This window comes from Ischnura elegans, chromosome 5 (genome assembly GCF_921293095.1).
Source record: "Ischnura elegans chromosome 5, ioIscEleg1.1, whole genome shotgun sequence".
Lineage (NCBI taxonomy): Eukaryota > Metazoa > Arthropoda > Insecta > Odonata > Coenagrionidae > Ischnura > Ischnura elegans.
The window spans coordinates 129,668,168-129,686,876 of NC_060250.1; the positions used below are offsets into that span (position 1 = coordinate 129,668,168).

At 39.1% G+C, this 18,709-nt stretch overlaps 1 protein-coding gene across 1 annotated transcript in view; it reads left to right on the top strand.

Annotated features, from left to right (window-relative positions):
* Positions 1 to 18,709, top strand: part of LOC124159780 — a 777,878-nt gene that overhangs the window by 568,570 nt on the left and 190,599 nt on the right. Inside the window, exon 5 of the mRNA XM_046535698.1 lies at positions 1,596 to 1,662. Within this exon, the coding sequence (XP_046391654.1) occupies positions 1,596 to 1,662 (67 nt within the window). The remainder of the gene's footprint in view (positions 1 to 1,595; positions 1,663 to 18,709) is intronic.

An 18,709-nucleotide genomic window follows, 5' to 3' on the forward strand; every position in this document is an offset into this window, starting at 1 on the left:
CTTGTTTGTTTTCGTTCTATGAGTTGTAGGACCCGTATTAAAGGAGAGTGAAGAGGGGTGATTAAATGGAGTTGAAATTGCAGAGACAATGTTTTTGCAAATTAGCCGTTTAATTACATAATATAATAATATAGATAAATGCAATCAAGGGTGCTAAAAATAGTTTTTTGTTTTGTGAGCTGAATTCGTTTTACATAATTAAAATAGCCTTGAAACCATTCAAACCGTGTCTTTCGAATAAAACGGTAAACATTGTGTAAATACCAGGCATACAGGATTAGAAATAAAAGACTTAAATCAATGCTTATCACCATGCGTAGCCGGAAATTCGTGAAAATAGCAAGAGTTCTTTTCAAGCACGGCGTCTTGACCAGACTCCGTAGCGAGGAAAAAGTCTCTGACCTCCTTCGGAATGACAAAGATCGCCTTACATCAGAAATTTACACGGGGAGTGTACAAAATTACGTGCAGTGGTGGAAAGTTTTCCATCGGACAAACATCTACATCCCTCAAGTGTAGGCTAAAATATCATTTGAGAGTAACCGAAAAGAAAATTTTTCACCGTACCGCAGTGTCGTAAAACGCATTTTCAGAACTTTGAGAAGTGGTGCATTTTAACGATTGTAAGATCATCGATAGAGAAAATAAGTATTGCCTTCGAGTCATAAGGAAAGCTCTCAAAGTAGCGGAGGATACCGAAAATTTCAGTGGAGAAGACAGTTATCAGCTAGCCTCAAGGGGCTCTTCCAACAATCAAGTTAGAATTACCGTCCTGACAATCAGCGCGCGCGTAACTAATGCCGCATTAGAAAATAATTTGCATTTGATTCAGGACCTGATGACGGAAGCTGGAAGGGAAGTGGAACTGTTGCCCCGTCAAAATTGAATCAAGGCGGCCAATACCCGAAGATAATACGGTCAGTCTCTCAAGAATATTATGAAATTTTCATTATATGGTGCGATCTCATTTGTCGAAGGGCTCTTGAGACGTTGGGACTGTTGTTTTCTGAGACCACATCAAGACGGGGAGACACGCCTCTCTGTTTGATGCATAGGAAGAAACTCAACCACATTGCCTTAACGAAGTTCCTGAGCGGAAATTAGCAGAGGGTTCATCCTTTCCTCCCTTTTGATCTCCTCCCTCGTAATGGCCTCCTCCTCGGAGATACTCATATTAAGGACATCATTAACATTTCAGGGATTTTCAGCGCAAGAGAATATTCTTTCAACGGATTACTTTTCGACGACCCCATAATAACCAGCGATTATATTAATAACGTTGGTTTTGAAACTTAGTGCCATTTAACTTTAATTGGTTTGAGTACTGAGTTACTATAAGTATGAGTTACTATTCCTTTTGCATTAGCCTGCTAGCTTCTTTTTTTCTTCTATAAACAATCACTTTGCGTGGATAGTACAGTTACTGTACTAGATAAATAACATCCGTAGGTCATCGATTATGTTATCAATAATTAATATCTCGAATCGCCCATTCAGAATAAAATTATAAAAGTATATTGTTGGATAACATGTTTGATGTTTTGTTGCGGCAAATATTTTTGTTTTTATAGCTCATATGTTCTTTTCTCTTCCAGCCATAATCTCTGGATGTACTGCAGCTGTTGTCGTCGGCATTCTCGCTTTTGCAATATTCTGGTATAGGTGAGTACTCTTATTTATTATTCTCTCTCTATTGTGTACATGAGCGAAAAAAGATATTAAAATTCCTTTCAGGTTTGATCGCTAAATTTTCGATTGGCTATTTGTATATCCTTTTGTAGAGGTTTATTTCATTTCTATAATGCATTAATATGAGGAAAATTGCTACGGTAACTGAAAAATAATAATGAATTATTTTATACAGCACCTCGCTATAATCTTTAATCTGCGACCAGAATTCGCGATGTAAAAATAGCATGAATGAAAATCGGGATGTATTTCAGTGAGTACGCGGAAAGCGTTATTGATTTTGAATCTAAAAATGTTCCGGCTTCGGGTTTGCATTTGAAATATGTTATTATATTTATTTTGAATATTGAAGGCTCAGTGTTATTATCTTTTCAATACTAGCGATAGCAAGTTCGAAATATTCAGTAGGTACAGTACGATAGAAAAATATTTTTTCGTATTTCATGGTAATAGCTCATGAGAAAAAGAATATACGAATTATAAATATATTTACTTTTTACAAATTTTTGGACGATTGTATCGTGGTGTTATCCTAAAATACAGGCTTATTGTTGGAGATTAAACGTGGCGCTGGATACATAAACTGCAGGATAATATAGCCTTTCCGCCTGATTTAGTGCTTGTCCTATTAATAGGTATCTTAAGAATATGTTCAAATTTATACCAATTTTTTAAGCTGCGGCAGAGTTTATTTGAGTGTAAAGAGCTTACAAATACTTGAAAATTCTGTTTATCATGGTTTGATATCATACTTCTAAGAGTTCGATCCTCATTTTCACAAAACATGTTTTCATCAATTCAATGTCATAGCTATTTTCTCCAAGCTGTGATGTTTACAGAAAAGATTGAAGAAATGAATTTATTCGTTTATTAAGTTTATATTCTTTAAGTAGCCCTGGTTAGAATATTTGGCGATGGAGGTTTATGCATGTCATTAAAATATTTTGCGCAACGTGTGGAATTTTGTTTTCGTCCTACGTAATTGATATTTTAGATTTACAATTAAAGATCCTTTGATTTTCAGGTATCAATTTTTATTAAGATTGATAAACTGAAAAATGGGGTCGATAGGAATACATTTAAGTGACTAATAAGGACTTTGTAAGGCAATTTATGTACTTTAAATTAGTGGATGCAACTGCACGATATTTTTTAGATATTGTTTTTGCCCGTTAGAGGAAGCCCTGCGTTGGATATGTATGACGTCAAACTAGTTAACTCGCAGTAAGCCACCCTAGTAGCAAAGTAGGGTTCGACCAATGGGAAGAGGGGGATAAGAAATTCTATATACTGTATTCGATGTGGGAGTACTGTGCTCTCTCTGTTAAGTGATCTGTAATTAATTTGAAGTATATTAATAGTATTATTGAAGAAGTACTGAAGTATATTATGATTATTACGACTGAAATATTGCTAGTTGTAAATACTGCAGTGTCACTGTTTCTACGGCAGCGCTCTCTATTTTTGCATGAATGCCATTATTATTTTATTTCATCATGGTGATTTTTTGTTGCAATATGCATAGCCTCATGTACGATTAAGGTGATCGCCACGTGTAGCTCTCAGTACCTTACTGCAAATACTGAAAAAAAAACTGTCAAGATGAAAACATTGACATGCCAATACGTGATAAATTCCTAAATTTATTTCATGTTACGAAAGCCTTTTGTCCCTGTCATCATGTGTGAAGGCCTATTTCCCGAGATAGCATCTGCGAATGCTAGCATGATACCACGTTTCTGTGAAGACATTTTCTTGTGCCTATGTTGTTTTTTTGTCCTTCCGGGAAAAAATCTTGCTACTCAAATTCAGCTTACTTCCCCAATAGCTATCGGCCGAATATTTTCAGACCATATCTGAACCGAAGATGACAATGCATTCTTACGCTATTTCTAGCTCTTCATAGGTGGTATGAGCCGCCGTTTTTGACTATTAGTAATTGCAAAAATTTCCAAGCCACTGAATAAATTTTGACGAATTAATTCTTCCCTCTAATAAGGTGCCCTCTGGCGCACGAATAAAGCGCTTGGCTACCGATCAGAAGATTTCAGATTTGAATATTGGCTGGGTTGCTGTTTCTCGTATGCGCATATATTTCAGCATCTTAAATCAGACTCCCTCTGTAAATAATAATTTATGGAAAAAGTAGAACTAAAATCACAAACAAATGAAGAGAAATTCTTATAATTCCAGTGTCAAATTTAAAGCAAATGGGCTCTATGTTTACGTTTTTGAACATATAGTCTTATATCTTTAAAATTTTAACGTGAGGCTTTGGACAAAGGCAGTGTGGTCTATTTTCTTATTTTTTAGGCCGAATAAAAACATTGGTTTTTAATTTAATTTTTTATTAATTTTATAATTACCGTATTATGTGCTTACGTCTTAATACCATGGCGTTGCCATTGGATTAAGGCTCCCTTTGCTTACATCTTCTTGTATTGTCGAGTATATTGCGCCGGAAATTTGAAATAAATTCCATTTGACCGCGTGAAATGAAAGCGTTATTGTGTGCAAGTTTCCCTTCCAAGTGTCCAAGTGTCCCTCAGATGTTGTAAACTGTTTCTTCGAATGCTATGCGTATTTGGTGCATACAATTAAAATTTAAATAATGAATCCCATAACCCATTCTGAGCTAGTTTTCTGCCAAGCCTTGCACAGAGTGTCGGAGATGGAATTCATGTACGAGCCCAATAGTTTGCTTTTATAGTATAAATAGTGCGTGGGATTAAATTTGACACTTGGAAAACTTGAAGCTAAGTCTTGCGAAAAGAAACTTTTGCAAGCAACAGGGAAAGCAGCATTAATGGAGTTTATAAATCTTTGATTTTCCTGAACGTAACTGATTCAAACCTCAATTACCCGCGGGAAATTCCCTTAAGTGAAGTGAAAGCCATATTTTCAACGAAGAGGAGCCTTAATCTGCACTATATGTTCATGATTTCTTACTGCGAGCAACTTGGTTTGGCAACGGTAAATTTCGTTGCAGGCAGACTAGTACTTTAGGATACGCTATATGATGGAGGACTTTAGGATGCCATATATGTAATTTTAGGGTAAGGAAGGCAATTATAGAACTCTTTCTTCGTGCATGAAGCGTCTTCTAATGGTTTAAGTGATTTTGGAAAATATTTTTTATCATTTGAGGGTGTTTAGATTAATATCTAAACTTTATTTTTCATTAATAGTAAAGTTTTTATCCTTATTTTTTACTGTTTTTCATGCGGAATAATTACTATTGCATGTGCGCTATTCACAGTTAACTATGTGTCAACATGAATTTTATCCCGATATGCTGCCGATATCCACATGAGAAAACACTGTGAACTAGCAGCTTAAAACTTTTCTTGCCGAGAAATTATCTCTCAACAAAGAAAATTATACCTAGGATATGCATTTATTCCGTGATATGGGTGTTAGAGTTATCTAGTAAACATTGTCTGGAGTTAGAGATGACTTAAAGTTAAGATGAAGGCTGCATTTTTATATCTAGACTAGCCGAAGAGTATAGTGTATGCATCATTATATCATGTGGTAATCTTCCATTTGAGAAAAACATCTTCAAGTGAAGGTGAATGTCGTATCCTAATCAAGATCAGTCGCTAAAATCAAAAGCCGAAATCAGCTGTATCGTATATATTCCTTTAGTGTATTCCTTATTTCATCGAAGGTGGTGGTTATATGTGGCGCAGGTCTCCTCAGGTTCTCTCTTGAATTATCAAAGTCTTGACTCAATGCATCTCTTCTAATATGTGATTGTGTTCATCACGAAATTCCCATCAGGTGAGCTCTGAGGATGATGGTAGAGATAGCCTTTGAAACGTCGGCTCTGATTGAGAATCTCCCAAGGTGGGAATCCCGTGAAGAATTCACACTCATCGTGCGCCAGGAAAGCGCCAAATATTATATATCTCTTCTCATAACTTTATGACAGGTATTTATTTAAACCTGACTCGATGAAACATTTTTAAGGTCCTCCCACAGGTTGCGCCATGATTAAATTTCGAAAAAAAAGACGAATGGCGTAAAATCTTTATTGCTTTCCCGCCGATGGTATGGCATGCTCGTTTCTTCAATCCCCTCGGCGAGGGTTGGGGAGGCTCCGTTCCATGAAGATTAAGGTTGGGCCGGCGTAAGAGCGGGGAGAATGGCATTTCAAATTCCGGGGAAGTCGCTTGGGAAAGGCTTTATTAACGCATTTATTATTGAGGATAACGCAAGGCGGCCTTGGGGCTATGGAAGGGGGGAGGGGTGGTTTTCGGCTTCCTCCCTCCACCCCCTTTATTCGCCATCCCTCATCCTACGCATGGATTTCATTCCCATACATTCCTACGATTACGTTCATCTATAAATGTGCGTCTGTGGCAAAGGTTCCATGGCGTCCGCGTGCATATATAGCGGATCGCACTGGCGTCCACGCATCTACGCTGCGAAATAAGAACGAGCTATTAAACAGGAGGGCTAATTTAAAATTAAATTGTGAGAACTTATGGATGAGCATCATAGCATCTGGGTTTCCACCACGTTTTTTCCTTTCCGACGACATAAAAAAACTCGGTGATAACGATAGCAATCTAGCTATCTCGGGGTTTATTTTGCGAAATCTTTCCATGCTGGAAATAAAACAGAACTAGAAATTTTCAAATATGAATTTTAATTGCCTCACGATAGGGGTTTCGGTAATTTGTATCTTCTTCAGGTGATAGGACATGGCTTCAATCTAATTTACGTTCTGCAAGGCGTGTAGACAATGGAGAAGCAGGTGGAGAGGGTGGAAAGAGGGTGAGTTTGGGGTCACCTCCACCACCCCCCGCTATCCCATTAATCTGACCAAATCCCGTCTCTGCCCACCAATAAACCAATCAAATACCCTCCTTCTCTGCCTCCTTGACTTCCGTCTCCTTTGCCTACTCACCCTTTGAGTATAAATGATTTCATACCGCTTGAAGATGATACAAAGGATCGAAAACCGGATCATGTGAAAATAAAAATTTGTAGGTGAAATTTGAAGGTTTTATTTCCAATAATAGCAATGATGTCATCAGAAATTTAAAACGCGGTAGGAAAACGGAAGTGATGAGAGCATAAACTTCGCATCGCGTAAGCCTTAGTGAGATGCGATCCTAATCTACTCTAATATTCAAGTAATCAAATTCCAGCTATTAATCAGTTCAGATTGTTGAGAAATCTCTCTGGTGAAAAACCTATCTTGATTTTCATTTCCACTGGATTTTCAGGATTTCTTGGGGTAAGTACCGTGGCGGTTACCAAAATACTTAGCATTCCTGTTTCTGACTGACGTTTCCTCTCTCATATCTCCCCCATCCACTTCAGCTTTTCCACTTAGCTATTCATCCACTTCCTTCTCACTACTCTTCACCTCTCCACAAACTTTTCCCCTCAGGCTATTGGGATTTCTTCCCCCGCTCAACTTTGCAACTTTTACTGATGAGACCTTCCGTAATCCATCTCTGCTGTTCAGCAACTCCGTAATAATACACCGTGCTATACTCTAAAATGGGCTCTTTTTCAACATTTTTTAAAGCTAAAGATTGTGTTGTAGTCTGAACCCGTACTAGGACCCATTATTTTCCATTTTCCGATATCCTAAATGTGTTTATCTACCGTTTCGCCACGAAAAATAGACGGCCTTAACATTTTGGCAGGTAAGTTTACGACGTCACGAGCTAATGCCGAGCGGGTCAGCGCTTTTCGGTGATTCCTCTAAACGTAATACACAATTTATAGCTATTAAATACACACGGCGGGTGAGAGTATATTAGCTTTGTGACCAATAACGTAGTTGTTGAAGTTAAACAATTTTTTTCACTAAGCGCTTTATCTCTTGCTCCTAGTAAAAATTTACTAAGTATTCTCTCCTTTTCCTTCATGAATACCGCTTTCTCAGCAAGGAACTCGTATTAAGCTGTCAAGGAAGAACTTGATTCAATAATGGAAGACAAGACTTGGAATTACACCGATTTATTCCGTCTAGTAAATGAGTTTTCAAATTGAAGAGGGATAAGGTTGGAAATCAAGGCGGAGAAGAAGACTGATAAGCCATGTAGAGAATTAATTGGTTATTTGATGTACGCAATGATGGGAACGAAGCCAGATGTGAGTGTTGCAATTAATTTTTAGAGCAGATAGCAAACTTTCTCTCCAGAAGAACTATGGTCCTGTTTAAAGAGAGTTCTGAGATATATTAAAGAATATCTAGATAATATCTGATATCACTCTTTTCTTTTGTAGAGTACGGTTTCTCTTAGCAATTATTTTGGGATTTTAATGTTCAGAGGTCAATTTGTTCAGAGGTTCACTCGTGATGAATATTCGTGATCATTGGGAGGAACTTCACCTGAGAATGTGACCCAAAAGTGTATAGGGGGTTCGAAGACATGGCCTCCTTTGCTCACGGCCGCGTTGATTCTACGGTTGAAGTTCTTCTTCTAACATTCTGCTTTATACACAAAAAAGAGTGATATACGTGCTGCTTTGACAGTTTAAAATCTTTTCGTCAGATTCGATAAGATTTAGTTGGTTTAAACGCTGGAAGATTTCTTCTAATTCCCCGATTTTGGAATTTTTATTCGTATCTTCCGTACCAATCATCCCTAAAAACAGCTGTCAAACACTGAGGAATATTCTTTCTGGAATCAGGGATATATGGGATTTGAGTGATCTTCCGACAGGTAGTTTCTGATCTTTATGAGGATGTTAAATATAAATGTAAGGAGGGGATCGGGTAGGTGTGGTGGCTAGTGTTGGCTTCTCACCCGGCAGGCTCGGGTACAAATCCCGGCCGTGGCAGAGTATTTTCGGAGACTGCCCGAGACCTGCTTGAATGTTGTGTGGAGGGCATTTCAAGCGCAACACTCCGTCCGTCAGATGGGACGTTAAACCATGGTCCCCGTGGCGCCTTTCGTTAAGAGCAGGGTAATGCCGACGGCGGGTTTCTCTCCACCCTTCCCTTCATACCCTTCCCTCGGGGCGCAAATGACCTCAGCTGTCGGTCGCCTCCTCCAAATACCATACCATACCTGAATACTACATATAGGGCATATTGCATTTTTATTACTTACTATGTGCGCGTTTTCTTCCATTCCAATGTCAGGTTTTAATTTGAGTGAAACCAATTCGTACTGCCAACCGATAGAGTGGTCGGCGTGTGGCAATATTTCAATTAAATTATAATAATAATATCGGATGGGACCCTCACCTGAAAACAGGGCTGATTCCGACGCTGGGTTTCCCTCCACCCTCCCTTCTCAACCCTTCCCTCAAGGAGAAAGTGACTATAGCTGCCGCCTGCCTTAATACTGCACCACGCCCAGACGTTTTATTTCAGTGATGAGGAAAATGTGGAGGGAAAACTAAGGGCTAAAAATCTCTCGCACATATTTTTCGTCAATTGCATACTTATTCTGAATCCATTTTGTGTAGACCTCTGCTTCAATTAATGCCTGATATTTAGACCTCCTCATATTTTACGAAAAGCCTTTTGTCTGCCATTAATGTATCTTCGGTCTTTATATTTTTATAATATTCACTGACTGCATTCCCCGAATAATGAAAAAGTCCATATTTACACATTCCCTCTAGCATCGCGAAAGTGAACGATTGTTTTTATTTAATTACCAGCGTCCATGTCTGAGTTAGAGGTATAATTCCCCTTTTGTATTATTTCCATTTCTTTCATGTTAGTCCGTCGAGGTTAATGTGAATATCCATCGTCTCCATCTCTCACTCTTTTTCCAATCAAGTAACAGCCTTTGTTTTTAATTTCGCTCTTGTATAATAATCTCTTCATATCTCACAGTTGCCTGAGTTCTCCGTTCAAGTTCCGGATAATCACTTTGAATGAGGAGCGTTCCATTCATAATTATATTCATTTCCTTTTCTGCTTTTGAGCTGTTCTAGCTCTGCTTTAATCAGCCCACTTCATGCATATTAATCATTGAATAATTCCAATTGTATTCCCATTCTTTTCCCTTCCTTTCCGAAGAGTTTGAGTGGCTTTCATTTTAAGTGCGGTATCGTTTCAACTTTGACTACATGTCCGACCAGGAGATGTCAGAGTCACATGCCGCTATCGCTCACTGACTCTGGGGGTCTATTTTTTATTTGCCTTGATTATTTTGTTCTGTGAACAAATTATTATGAAATGAATTGTATTTTCATTCACTTTTAATCTAGTCTTAGGAAACTTTTCCATTTCGCCTGTTCAGAATTTTAATTTTCATCATCACCCCAAAATTTTGAAGAGACATTATTGTTAATAAATGGCTATGTTTTTATGACCTCTGTATAACGAATTAGCGGACAGTTTCTTAAGGTGTAGGTCGACAAATAAAATACTTCAGTTCGCCAAGGTTTGGAATCTGTAATGTTCTTTTCAAGGCTTAAATGCATTATTATGAAATTGGATCATATGCGTGCAGCTAGTAAGAGTAATATTACAACAATTGAATTACATTATACATAAGATACGCAGTATTTAAAAAGAAATTTGAGCGGTACAAATGCACGTACATAAATTGGAATGTGGTAGAGATATTTGATTTTTTGCCATTGTGTTCCTCACCTCATTTTCCTATCATATCCTCACCTCTTTTTATGACAATAATTCTGGGATGTTAGGCTATACTACCTACAACACGGGCACCGATCATTTTGATGGGAAGCAATGTTCCTTTTTTTTTGGACTGACCTTCTGTTCTTCTTGTCTGTCTTGGTTCAAATAAAATTCAGCTGAAATGGTAGGGAATGTGATTTTTATTGTTACACTCTAGCTTCATTCTGTGGCAAACTACGATATTTGGAGGAGGTGACCAACAACTAGCGCATCTGCCAAGTGAGGGAAGGGTGGAAAGCAACCCGGCGTCACCCTTAGCCTTCTCTGAAAAATTCTCTTTGATCGATTTTTTGGGCAGAAACTCCTAATGGCGTCACAAAGTTATGAAAATTGAGCGGCGACTTCAGTATTTAAAGCATGCTTCAGCTTAAATTTAAGAGATAAATGGAATATTTTTTTACGCGCGGTTCGTCAAAAACCGCTATTGGCGTGCCGACAGCGTTATTCAGATGTTAAGGGAATTAGGCTGGGAGCCGCTGGAGACTCAGAGGCTGCGCGCTAGGCTTACGATTAGATTGCTTGGACAATTGAGAATGGATATCTTTAAGAGCGACACGGAGAACATAACATTAGAGCCAAACAATATTTCCAGGTCCGATAGAAGCGATGAATTAAAAGAGATATTTAGCCGAACGGATAGATGTGGGAATTCGTTTTTCCCCCGAACCATAAATGACTTTAATAAACGCTAGTACCAACCTCGTTAGAGCACTATATGGCTGATGTCCTAACACCCCCTGCCACACGCCTTTTAGGCGGCTTGCGGGGTATTATGTAGATGTATCACTCCATTCAATTTATCAAATTCTTTTCATTGATGTCGATTTCTATGTGGTATTCGCGTGGTACTACGAGGGGGCGAAGGCCTTCCAAGGTCATTGAGGACCATGAGGGATGGGTTGGTAGGTTGGAGGAAAACCCGGTGCACCGCGTTGTCGGCATTAGCCTTCTCTTAACGAAAGGTGCTTCGCGGAATACGAACTAGCGTCTCATCGGACGGGCGGAATGGTCTGCTTGAAGTGCCCTCCACACCCATGCACCCAATGATGGATCGGGCAGTCTCTGAAAAACCTCTGCATCCGTCGGAATGTGAACCCAGACCGAATGGGTGGGAAGCCAACTCTCTAGCCACCACATCAAGCCATTTCCCTTTCATACTATTCTTAGCACAATAAAATGCATGTGAGATACGTAATTGTTGACATTCTACGATTTAATTTTGTAGTGCCAAACGTAACTCCGGATAAAGAGCGATAGAGCCAACAATGTAGTGCCCTCGCAAATGAGTAGAATAAACTAAACAGCTAAGTCTTTTCTTAACCTTTGTGCATCATGAAGGAGTTTCACCATGTTACTCCAACCACCATCGCATTTAAACTAACTCTTGTTAATTGAGTTTCCACAGGTCATAGGTCAGATTGATTAAAAATTCATAGCTAACAAATTAGAGCCAAGAAACTATTTTTATTATTTTTCCCAGCTCTTTTGGCACCCATGCATGCGTTTTGCATTAAAAAACGGAATCCGCGCGGGGGGATGATTTTGAGTTTTACATGGTCAGCATTGAAAGTTTTCATTGTGTTGGAATGCTAACCGGTGAAAGAGAGCGATTCTGTGGTTGAAGGTGTAGAACTTGTAAATGGTAAACGATTCATGGCTCGCACGAGGGTTATTTTTTCAATGTCCGTACGGCCGCGAAATTAAAACCACAGCTACAATCCAATTTAGCTTTGCGCCAGTATATTACGTGGCACCCGGCTGAAAACCCGGAAAATTTCATCAAGTTAAGGTTCCTTTTTTTTCATTGCCCAAGTCCCCAAATGAAGAAAGACCCTCGCAAATATCCCCGCTGAACTCAGGGCGACCCACGCCAGCAGCCCGCCTCTCGTTCACTCCGCTACTGCCGGTAACTCTCCTTCCAACTCCTCAACAGTCGTAAATCTGCCCTCCTCACCTCTTCCAGAGCCACGGCTTTCAAGCTCTGTTTCTCTCCTCCGAATCGTGGAGCACTTGGGCCCGGAAAGGTTCGACCGAGGCGGAGAGACGGGGGTGGAAGGAAGGGGTGGGTTTCGTTGGGACTTTGGGTTGGGGTGGGAAAGGGCGTGTGCGTGCAGTGAGGCAAGAGAAGGCAGGAGAGTCCCCTTTTTTTACTCCTTTACGACGGAGGGCTGGTTTAGTGCGAGGTGGAAAGTGTAGGCTAGAGAAGGGGTTGGTCGGGTTGATGTAGTTTGGCGTTAAAACGACTGGCGGCGTAACGGGTTGCCCCGGACACCCTCTCCCGGAATTTATTTCTTATTTATACGGCGGCGCTTTTAAGGGGAGAAGGGCCACTCTCATCCCCGACTGCATTGGCACTTTGATCGCGCGAGGGAAGTTTCTCTTGGGACTACAGTCGTCCCCGAAGAACTCAAATCAATGGAGAAGGTTTATATATAAATGTACATTTATATATCCTTGGGTCTTATATTCTTTATACGGCTACAACGACACTTATCCCGCTTTGCTGAGCGGTTCGAGAAAAGAGCTTCCTCTTGTTATAAAGATGGTAAATGCTATTTATTTTAGACATGTGTTCTTTTTTGGGCAACTATAAATCTTTCTTTACGACAGTGGTTCATGGATACTTACATCCCGCAAGGATAGATGTCGAAGAGCTTACTTTTTGCACAACAAACGATATTCAATGTATTCGAATCGATGAAATGAGAAGGATGTGCGCATAAATGAATGCCTGTTCCCATTGATAAAATTGTATTTGTGGGCGTATGTGACAGATATTTCGTTAATAATTTTATAGAACACCGTATTATCAATGCAATCATACAACTGCTACGAATACGGAGGATACTGGCACGCAATTATTGTAACCCCCAAGGAAACCTCCTTTGTAACCTCTTCTTTGACGCATGTTGCCCCAAGTATATTAAATGCATTTCTATTTTCATGGAAATATAAAAAGTATAAAAATTGTAGAACTGCTGTTCATTAAATGCTGTTCAATTATCCTCTTTGATTGTGCGCATGAAATTCTAACAATAATGCACTCAGAAAAACAAAACTATATTTAAATTATATGGCTGCTTTCACAAAATACCGCTAGGACTTAGCACGATTTAAAAGGTAATATTATTATTTCCTTTCCTCTTTCTGCCCCTTATTGCCTGCTTTTACTCTCGATATGGCTTCATGTATTTGATTGTATTGAACTTATAGGGTAAAATTCTTATAATTCGTAATTGACTTCAGCTTACAGCAAGTATTAAATTTTTTCTTCATGTATCGTTATATTAAATTCTAACTGTGAGGTATAATATTTGCGTAATAATGATTTATAATTCAAGAAAAAAGTCAATGAGTTCCTACTCAAAATTAATACAAAATTGTAGCGGAAACGGCAGAGCTTTTCGGACGTGTGGAAAATTTCCTCTCTTTCAAGAACTCTTCCCTCCGTCAGCCGTCTCGGAGTTTTTGTGGGCGAGAAAAAAAATCGTGTTTCGGCTCGCGGAATATTCTCTGCGATTGTCGAGGTTTTTTTTCCGGCGAGAGAGATTCTCTGCTTGCGCCAGTGACTGTATGCGCGGACGACAAGGTCCATTTTCTCCTCGGCCGAATAAAAAAAGAGAGCATCGCAGAGCGAGGCCTTGTGTAGCGATGAGCGCCCCACGAAAATAGAAAAAATTGACAATTTGACAATGAAGAGTGTTGGACCCGAATTCCGTCCTCGCCCATGTGCCATCTTTCCCTCTCTGCTGCCGTATTTCAACAATTGAGGCTGTCACTCGTTCCATGGGGGACTTCACAATTTTGTGCTATCCACTTCTATATAGGAGTGCCAAAACAAATTCAAAACCCTCCTCTTTTATTTTATTTCATTAATACGTTGTTCCCCTTGGATAAAGCAAATGCTGGGCCTGGGAATTGAATGCTAGTCTCATATCCCATTGCGCCGAAATTCTTGTTCGTCTTATTTCAAGATTTTTCCAAGTATTTATCATGCATTGGAATTGAAACAAAAATATCTACAACTAGATTTACATTTTTAAATAAAGAACTGTAAAACCTACACGAATTGTATTTATTTAGTCTCATTATTGAGGGTGTACCTCCATCGATTCGTTTATTAATTAAATCTTCTTGGAAATACCTAATAATCATTCTAGGTTATCTAATTTCATTATATTCGATTCGTTGACGGGAATCGGCGAGTGAAGGATTTACAATCCAGGCATGCGATGGATTGTTTTGATTGTTCTCAGAAAAGGAATGAACAGCCCATTCGAGGCATGTGATACTCGTGGTTTCAGTGAACATGAAAGGGGTTAGATTTTCAAATTTTCGATAAATCTCCACAGTCAAAGAAAATATCTCATTCGTATTAACCCGGTCACATTATGTGCCTATGTAAGCTATTTTTTGAGAAATAAATATTAGCTAAAGACTTGTGGTAACAAACTCTATAATTCGTAAAACATAATTGCAAATTAACGGCGATTTAAATTTTTTCTAATACCTGAATGAACATGGTCACAACTGTATTCCTATCTCACTTCAAATCCAGCAGTCTATCAACATGTAAAAATTTTTGAAAAGTTTCTTGAGACAAAGAGCTGTTCAACGTATTATCTTTAATTTAGAGAACACTCGCTCGCAATGTAGGATTGGCATGAAATAATTGAACAGGTACAGACCCTGGGCCCTCGCACGGCGGAAATCGCAGCGAAAACCGGATCGAAATCACGGTATTTTTTCAAATTAGGTTCTTCCTTCTCATCGGCACGTTACTCGGGGAAATTATTTTAGGAATGATCCTTGGGCTATAACACGTTCAACAAAAATGAGTCATTATTAGTCCTTACTCGATCACTCAGTGATTCAATGCGAAGGTTGGTTTGGGTGGTTGGGGGTTGAGCTCACCCCGAATTAAACCACAGACTGGGAGTGGGAATTTTAGAAATAATGGGCAGGGATGCCACCAATACTTTTCCCTGGCCACATCGGTATTTGTCGCCTGGCTTTGTCCGAGGGCTTCGCCCAAGAATCCCCAAGACTCCTCGATCAGCATCCTGGCGAACTATCCACTAGGCTACCGCGCTCCCCAGCTTGGTCTAAGCAGATGAGTCATAATAATAATTTTTACATTGCTTACATGTGACCCTCATTAGAATCAATTCAATATATTTACGGAATAGTAAACCAAACACATTCCAAGGCACCCAAGCTCTGGATATTCAGTCGGGACCATCGGGAACCCGCGACCATCGGTTTGTCAGGGCAAGGCTAATCACCGCTGCCGCTATCGGAGCCGGAAATTTATGTAATTGTGGAATTCAAGGAATTTAAATGGTATTGTGTTGGTGAATTCTGGGCATATGAGATAATTACATATTGATGCCCTCTCTGGATATTCTATCTGAATACTTGCGATATCCTGGCTAGTTGACACTGTATCTAGAAACTGTATCTACTGTATCTGTATCTAGTCTACTCCGCGTGTTTTCCTCTTTAGGTCTTTAATATGTCTGTATTTCTTTCCATGCCCTTTTTCAGTTCCTTTAATCCACTTCTCCTTTCTCTTTTCCATCCCTCTCTGTATCTCTTTTTACCTCTTTATTTGATTGGCTCTCTTGGAAGGTACCTAACTAGCAGCTCAACTGAGTCGATGCGGTCCGTTAAGGGCTGGTTGGTGGCTCGCAAAGATAAAAGCCTTGCTTCGAGGATGTGGGGAGTGTGGAGAGTATTCCGGTGTCAGCTCTGTCCTTAAATCTCCAGGAAAACCTTTATTTAACGTCCCATTCGACGAGCCGAGGACACTTGCAGGCCCTCCACGCTAGAGAGATTTACATTCAGGATCCTTTTGAAGAGGGTAGGCGGCAGATAACCACAAGAGGCAAGGAATGTGTATCAAAGAAAGGTCCCCGCGATAATCCGATAGGTCCTCCGAGTGATAGAAGCCGCTGTGGTACAGACGATTAAGCAGAATACTGGAAAATTGGCAGTGCGTTCAGTAATTGAAAAATCGAGATGATTTCACCGATACTGATAAGTGGGTTCAGTATGGTATGAAACAGAGGCTGCCCACGGATACAGGGAGCGTCGTGGTCAAGAGGCCCCAAAGGGCCCGTTCACCCCTTAAAATAGTGAAAGAAAATATTTTTGTGAGCGTTATTTTAATGATTCAAACTAAAAGTACAATTTAAATTAACTGCGTCACTCCATCACTGCCTCAGCCAGGACCACCTCATCCGTCTCCTCCTCTCCCTAGCGTCGGCAGCAGCAAAGAACACAGCCCATGCTCACTCTTAGCAATGTCTTAACGAAAACAAGTCCACGACTAAGCAGCCACTAAGGCCAAATGAGGAACGCGAGCAGTGGTCTCCATGGAAGTACCATTGCTGCTGACAGTCAGAGCCTAGAACATGGAAACCATGGTAATGAATGAAGGTTGCTTGAAATCGGTCGATTGTTGATTTTGGCGTGATTCAGATTTAACGATATTCATATTATTTAAACAATAAATATAACAGGATATGGAAAGAATAAATTATCAATTATGGTGGTAAAAGAATTAGTTGAATTTTAAATTGAAATCCCTCGGTTTTAATGATTTTTTATTGCTCCCGTATGAGGTCATCATGAGAAATCACGAGCTGGTTCAATTTCACTTTGATTGATTGAAGTGGTTTTGTATAAAGTATAGTTGGCGGATTTTAAAGATCCTTTAAAAATTTGGTTTGATAACTCATATATTTTTAAATAATTAAAAAAATAAATTCGATCGTATGGATTCTTAATAATTAATGTTACTTTTCTTTTAATCTATTAATTATGTATGTAATTTCATTGAAGACGATCTTTTAAAAATCGAATTGAGGCGTAGGTCACTGATAATTATAACATATTTTATTGAGAAAATGAAATTTTCGCAAAGCTATTGAATTTTTATAAACAATGAAAAATTAAGATAATTTTAATCAATTCATTGCTTTTAATTCTTAATAAGCATGAAATTTAAAGTTGCAATGTTCTACATGAGATATCATAGAAAAATATTTAAGAAACTTACATTTCAGGCTAAGTATTAATGAGTAATGTTAAATAATAACTCTTATCCTGAGGAAAGGACTTTCAGGAAATTTGTGGGAAGAGAAATTGTAAATTAGGATTTATCAAAAGAAGAAATCTTGCACTATGCGATGAAAAATAAAAGAACAATATTATTATTCTCTCGTGAAACCCCATTTGCACTACGCCGCTAAGAGGAAGGGACACGTATGAAAAAGGAGTTGTGTCGGATATAGGTGCAATACAAAGGCGAGCTGTAAGATTATTTTTAATTACTACGATTAACATTTTCTTTAATTAATAGTTAAACATTAATAGTTCTTGGAGTGTAGGTCAATGTCAAAAAAAGAACATTGACCTACACTCCAAGAACTGTTTTAACTATGTCAAAAAAAGAACATTGACCTACACTCCAGGAACTATTTAAACATGAATAGTAGTGTACGTAACTGAATTAATCAGGAATTTAGAATGGGAAAGTATAACCGAGCAAAGGGAAAAATTTAGATAAATCTTTTGTGGAAATATCTTGCGGTATAATTTTTGCTAAGTGTTCAAAATATTTTGAGTGAGCCTAATTATTATGGCAGGAGCGATGACGCGGATACGATTAGGGAAAAAGACTCCATAACCGATAGGTTAAATATTTGGTTTTCTTCCGCGTACCTACAATAAGGTACTATAATACCAGCGATAGTTGGGATCCAGGATAGTTTGACTCGGAATAGGGAAAATAGGCTCTGCGTGTATAGTTAATACCTTATTATATTTGTAAATACTAACCAGATGCATGGGTTCTTTTCTTTAGGCATGTTTTAACTCGTGCATGAATCACTATCAATGCTATCGTTTGGTTTTTTATTACTAACGAGTAGTTTTATCTGCATGGTAGCATGTTCGCGTCCTTGTCACTCTTCTATTTTCCGCGTGCCGTTGTCCTGATTGTTTGACCTATGTACGGCAAGCAAACGCGTGTCTGATTAAAGCTATGACGAGTGATGCAGGTCTCGTGTGATCCCATCACCCCGTGCCACACACCCTTGGGGATGGTTTCCGACACCTCGTAGATGTAGACGAATAAACATGAATGTAACCTTCTTTATGTTGGGCTATCCGAATTGAGACACCACTACGACGTAGTCAACCACTCCGTCAACTCCGTGAAGCCAGGGGAAAAGCTGACGCACGCACAGAATATGGAGAATTTATGGTCGACACTGAAGAGAGATATTTGGAGAAGAATTGGGATAATATGCTTGGAATTATTGGAGGCGCATTTAGTGGAACATGTTTGGAGGAGTAGGCGCCATTCAAAGGGAGATT